This window comes from Notothenia coriiceps, unplaced genomic scaffold (genome assembly GCF_000735185.1).
Source record: "Notothenia coriiceps isolate Sejong01 unplaced genomic scaffold, NC01 NC01_scaffold00001209, whole genome shotgun sequence".
Classification (NCBI taxonomy): domain Eukaryota; kingdom Metazoa; phylum Chordata; class Actinopteri; order Perciformes; family Nototheniidae; genus Notothenia; species Notothenia coriiceps.
In genome coordinates, this window is record NW_011333910.1 from 665 (window position 1) to 7,260 (window position 6,596).

At 38.7% G+C, this 6,596-nt stretch overlaps 1 protein-coding gene across 1 annotated transcript; it reads left to right on the forward strand.

The window, feature by feature from the left end:
* Positions 1-717: 717 nt before the first annotated feature.
* Positions 718-4,472, forward strand: LOC104959672 (cholecystokinin-like). Its single transcript, XM_010787575.1, is given in 5 exon segments — positions 718-789; positions 2,721-2,803; positions 3,314-3,408; positions 3,410-3,498; positions 3,958-4,472. Coding segments are annotated over 4 exon segments (405 nt in total). The 5' UTR covers positions 718-789; positions 2,721-2,722; the 3' UTR covers positions 4,098-4,472.
* The last annotated feature ends 2,124 nt before the right edge of the window (positions 4,473-6,596 follow it).

The following is a 6,596-nucleotide window of genomic DNA, read 5'->3' on the forward strand; positions in this document are numbered from 1 at the left end:
CATTTAAAAAAAAATCTTCCCGGGGGACCTTGCCCCCGGACCCCCCTAGAGGAGGTGAGGTCCACCACCTGCCCACACCCCCTGTTAAATTGTCTCACCCACATTGAGGGTGCTTCCTACGCCCATGTTTTATTCCATGTGTCAAGTCAGGCAAATTGGGTCAAAATGGTATTGCATCAATGATTTGTTAACATTAAAATCACTAAATGCTGTTATATGCAAACTATTTTGCTAGGCAACTCAAGGGCTCAGGTAATGTGATTACTATATGAATAATTGTCCAAAATAACATAAAATGCATAGGGTTTTTTGTTAAGTAACATACTTTCATCGCCGGCCGGCAGATACTTCTCGCGCATTAAGTGGGCCTGTCTGTCAATTAATCCCCGGGCCACTTTTCCCCCCCAGTCCGCCCCTGGTTCACACCATCAAAGTGGGGTGTGTGTGTGTGTGTGTGTGTGTGTGTGTGTGGTGTGTGTGTGTGTTCCTCTTCTCTTTCTCACACAGGTGCTCTAGAAACAGGCCACACAATTGAAGCAGCAACCTTTGTCATAACCTTTTTTTGTGTGTTTGTCTGAATGCGTTTGCAATATGTGTGCACGTTGGTTTGCGTCCACAAATACGTCAGGACTGTCCGTTTCTGTGCCAGCATCAGGCTCCTCCCCCTTCCTGTGTGTCAGTATAAGACATGATCTCCTCTCTCACACACTCACTCACATCCTGAACTCTGGAGCAGCAGAGCTCAGCATCTTCAGACTCAGCATCTCCCGTCTTCACCAACAACTGCAGGTAAGAGTAAGAAAATTATTATAAAAAGTGTGTCCATAGTTGTGTCCAGTTTTTCTGGTGCAGGAGGACTTATTATACTGAAGGTTATTGGAGTTTTGATTTCATATTTTAATAATTTCTCTGAATAAGAGGTTTAATCTTTTGAAATTTGGTTTATTTTCATTCAATATTTCTAATTTCTTTCTAATTTTTTTCAAGGGGGATGCCACTCTCAAACATAATTTAAAATGAGAAGCAGCTGATATGTTTTGAAGTATTTTAAGGACATTACCTTTGAAATATGTAACAATTAATAATTCAAGGTGATAGATTTACAATCTAAGGATAATCAAGCTGTTTAAGGACACATGTTTTTTACTATCCGGGTGTCAAAATATCAGAGCACGACATTGGAATTCGGTTTTTCTTTTAGGATTACCATGAATTCAGAAATGTGTTTGTGAAATAATAATTGTATGTATTATTATTTGCTTGCTAGGTTAGTTATTATTGCTGCAAAGATCATACACAGGATTGTGCTCATTAATAATCGTCGGGGGGAAACTGCAACTAGTGTCCAAGTAAGTCTGAATATTCATCTCTGTGGAAAAACTGACCATGGAGGTGTTTGAAAAACAAAATCCCTTTTTATTAATTTTTTTGAGTAGAGGGCTTCAGACGCATTACAGTACCACATCATTACCAGCTCATTGAATAATGAATTCGATATGATGACCAGCTGCTAACAAGAATTATATTAGCATCAAGAGAATGGCTGTTTACATCACCACTGTGTCAATTAAAACATGGTTATTCAAATGGCCTTTTTATATTGATAAAATAACACAAAATAATTTTTAGATATCATTTGGTGAAGGTTTTTGATTTCAATATGCTTAACACTGTAAATCCATGTTTAGGGATTATGTTTGTCATTGTTATGTCCAGTGAGGAGGAGAATAAGTCTTGATTATGCATCTGTATGGAGAGGACGTTATTTGTTGAAAAAAAAAAACATTTTAAAAGCAGTTTCCCTGGAATTGGAGCTTCAAAGACAAAAGGAGGGAGCGTTTGTGTAAAGACCCTGAGTAATAGTGGACATGTATCCACAGAGGACGGCACAGAAACACTGAGGCACTCAGAGTGAGACATCTATTGGAGATTGAGAACCTCAGAGCGGCTGCTGTTGTTGGCTTCAACTAATAATTGGATGATTTGCTCTGGAAAAAATGTCTGGCGTTAAGCGCTATCCATCACAAACTAATATGCTGCTTTGAGAGGCTCCAAGATAATAGCAAATTAGCAAATTAGTTTGACAAATGTTTTATAATGCTGTCTTTTATGTCGTTTTTCCTTTTTTCAATAATAGAGAACTGCTTTTTGTAGCAGTTAATTGGTGTTAAGCAGATAAAAGGGAAACAGATTTTTGTTTCTCTTCCTCTTTATTTAATTTGTCAATACATTTATGCCTCAAGTCCTTTGTCAGTGCTCTCATGCTAACATTGACTCTCATATGGACCCTTAAAAAAAACACCACAGAGCAAAAATAAGATTTGGAGATAATTGGTGTATTTCCTTTGGGATTCTCACATAGCTGAATGTACATTCATTACAGCTAAGGCACACCAATTGCTTGTATGTGTTGAATTCTAAATTGAACAGAAGATCATGATCAGTTAACAGCTGATCCATCAAAGGTTAATACTTCCCCCCCACCGCCCAATTACCACTTTTACTTCAACAACTTTGAATTGATTTATTGCTGCTTTCTGCAAAACCCATATTGCACCACCACCCCTCCCAAACAGATGTATAATGAGCTGAAGGGACACAATAAAAGGGAATAAAGAGCAGGGGCGAAATAAGAGCGATGATCTAATAAAATGGCCCCTTTAAGTGTCAAGGATTTCCTTTAACTCTGTTATTTTTTCTCTTTTTCTCTCTCTCGTCAGCCATGAATGTAGGGATCTGTGTGTGTGTTGTTCTCCTGGCTGCTCTGTCCAGCGGCTCCCTGAGTCTGCCCTCACAATCCATGGTAAGATACACACACACACACACACACACACACACACACACACACACACACACACACACACACACACACACACACACACACACACACACACACACACACACTCCATCACTACTAAATTATTCTACAGACAGCAACACTTGCACCATACAGTCAGAGAAACATGATTTTGTTTTTGTTTATCGGTTGATGTTGTTGAGTTAAAGATACTCTTGAATCTATTTCTCTACAAGATGACTGTGTCCAAGACAATTCACAAGAACAATATGTTTGCAATAGTTGTAGAAAACATAATTTAAAAAATGCTATCAGTTGTTTGTTTTTTGTCAAATGAATTGAACTCATAGTACAAGTTCAAAGATGTAGAGAAAGCATTAGGCATAATATAAAGCACTCATTATTAACATGACATTTATTTTAATATCATGGTTATGTCAATACCAAAAGATTATGCAACCATAATTTCAGGATTTGACATTTTCCTAATCTCTCTCCCTGTCTTTTACACTATAGTCCCAGAGAGCAGAGGGTGAGGCTCTGGTGTCAGACAGCATGCCTCCCCCCTCACCCCACCACACACGCCTGGCCCGCTCGGCCCCCGCCCCCTCAGCAGCTCGCCAACTACAACCCATCCCAAGAGAACGCAGATGCTCGGATCAGCCTGAGCCAGCTCCTGGCCAGACTGCTCTCCAGGAAAGGTGAGCGGATCATGTACAGCGAGAGTTTTGATAGAAAGTATTAGAAAAAAAACATCTCTCCCTTTAGTCATCCCAAGAAAACAATCCTCACGTCTTCTCCTCTTGGTCCTGTTATTTCTATCTGCCGTCACTCATGCTGAGCCCATAGTCACACCATATGCCATGTCCCGCCTCCCTCCAGCTCTCTATCTCCTCCCATACCTCCCCCTCCACTGGTCCCCTGACCCCCCACTCCGTTCTCTCTGTCGCTGTGTCTCTGTTGCTCCTTCAAGTTAACACTGTGTGACTGGGAGACCTGCAGAGCTCACCTGGCGGGGGGTATAATCAAAACAATTCAGCATGAGTTAACTCAACAACCTCTTATATATTCATTTGACATATATAGGTAGAAAAATGTGCATGCAATCATGTTTTCCCCTTCCTGCCCTCATCACATCCTCCTGTTTCTGCCTCCCCCAGCCTCCCCCTACCAGAGCAGATCCTCCCTCAGCAGCAGAGCCAGCGGCCTGTCCCCCGCCCACAGGATAACGGACAGAGACTACCAAGGCTGGATGGACTTTGGAAGGCGCAGTGCTGAAGAGTATGAGTACGCCTCCTAAAGAAAAAGGCTAACATTTGTAAAGTAACCACTCCCATCGCCGCCAATAAAAGCCCGCAAACTAATGAGCCCTTTTCACACTGCACTCACTGTAACCAAGGGCTGACAGGACGGGAGCTCAGCATCATAAAAATATATCCTAAAGGGGAGATGAGAAATATATCCTAAAGGGTGAACCTGTGGACTCTGAATCTCAAGGCTGAAGGTTAAGAGCAATTTCCAAAACGCTACTTAACAGAATTCTAGCACAAAGAATGAGGATAAGGTACAATATTCCATATTGTTGTTGTCAGGAAATCATATGAAAAAATGTAAACCAACAGTGCATCTCTAAAATACTTTCTGACTTATCCACCGTAATAAATCATTAAAACAGCTCAACAAGTTGTGGTTTCATTCTTGCATCAGTTATTGTAACAGCTGGGTACTGCAGATTTGACAAAGCCTCACTCAAACAGTAGGAGTGTGTGTGTTTGTTTGTGTGTGTCCATGGTAATGACTAAACAGTGTGACTCGATGGTTTTAATAGATTTCGGTTACAATGGACTTCTGTGCTACAGAGGCTAATAGAGGCCATACAGGTAATATTTGTTAGGCGTTTCAATGCATTGTTGGTATATTTTTTTATTGGATTTTTTAATATGAACAGAAACAGAATATAATATCCTTTAAGACCGACAGCATTCAAATCCAAGGTTACTGGTATTAACACTGAGCATGGTTTATTGTGTAATGTTTAATGAATGGATTTAGAAAGACATATATTTATATATGTCAGCCCTTTAAAGCATGCATTACAGTATCTCATTCAGGATGTATTTGGACTTTAATGAGCCCATTAGGTATTTTTGGCTTTTTAAATCAATACAGGGATTTCATTCTGCATCCCAGATTGGTACCTTAATGAATTCAGCTTAACGCAGCACAGAGATTCAATTCCCTTCAGCTTTACACAAGTGCATTGTAAACATGTATTTCCATATAAAGCATTGCATTACAGTACCAGTATGACAAGGTGTTGTCTGCCCTATCGGTACAACATCTTCCTGAACAGCATTTAAATTGGTCTAATCTTGTTTTTAAGTGGCTCTAAAACACATCTAGTAAGTCATGTGTTATAAGGATATATGTCGGCAATCTTTAATCAAATGATGATTGAACAAGAGCTGTCGCAAAGAACGCCGTCAAATCTAATCTGTCCACGTTGGAAATAAAACTAAACTTTGATACACCGCAGAGAACGATCAAATTTGACCTTGATTCAATATTTGGTACCACTTTACAATAAGACTACCCTTATAAAGGGTTTACGAATAGTTTGTAATTCATTTATTAATTAGGTTGTGAACACTTTATAAATCCTTCATAAGCTTTTATAAGACATGAGATAAACAGGGCAACTGTTACCGGTTGCTTGCCAAATAGTGAACCCACATGTATCTGTACTGCTAAGCCTTATTAGAAATGGTAGTAACTCATTAATAAATGGGAATGTGTTTTACACTCTACAACAAGGATCCCTTTTGGCAACTATAAATGTTAGTAACTCATAAATAAATGGTCATAAAGAGATGCCAAGAAACATCAAGATGGAAGGGGGGGGGAATCAACTCAGTGAACAACAGATACCAAGGATGCTGGCTGATGAAGAAGACGAAGTAAGCTAGGTAACCAATATAAGGCTTAGTCATCTTGCCAAATAGTGAGCCTGTGTTGATGTATGAAAACTATGTTAGAACTGGTTTATAAATGGTTCTTAATGATTAATAAAGTGTTTACAACCTAATTATACCTAATTATAAACCCCAGCCAATGTTCCTGGAAGACAGATGTCTCCGATTATCTCCGGTATGTCATTATAAACTAAACAACGCAAAGTTACGTAACAAACCATATAAAAAAATAACTTAAAAATATACTTGTCTTTGTTATATTATAGGAAATTTCTGGGCTGTCGCCGTAAGTTTAGTTCCAATGACCATAATTGTGACTCGTACAAAATAAACACATTACAAATTTACTTACCTAAATCTTTCTGTATATAAATATATACAGGTCTAGGGAAATTCGTCACCTGTAGCAACTTGCAAGTAGAAAGTAATGTTCGGCTATTCTATAAACCTGAAATTACTCGGGTAACCTTAAAAACACTACATCTCGAAAGAGATTGGTTCGTTAACTATTGTAGGTTCTGGACAGAAACGAAAATAATTGTTATTTTGTTGAAAAAAATTATTTTACACCAAAAATATATATATCCGCGGATGTATATACATACATTTTATTGAAATGTGAATCAAGCGAAGTATAGACAAATGTGTTTGGTGTAAATGTAGACTATGTGTACGCTCTACAACAATATAACGTTTTGATTTGAAACTAAAACTAATTAAAAGAGATGTTTGCCTCCCCGTAAGTCCGCTCATCAATTCTATACTCTCCATTTCTTAATGAGGGTGACATGGTACAACCAGTTGAAATGTTATTAGATAATATGTTC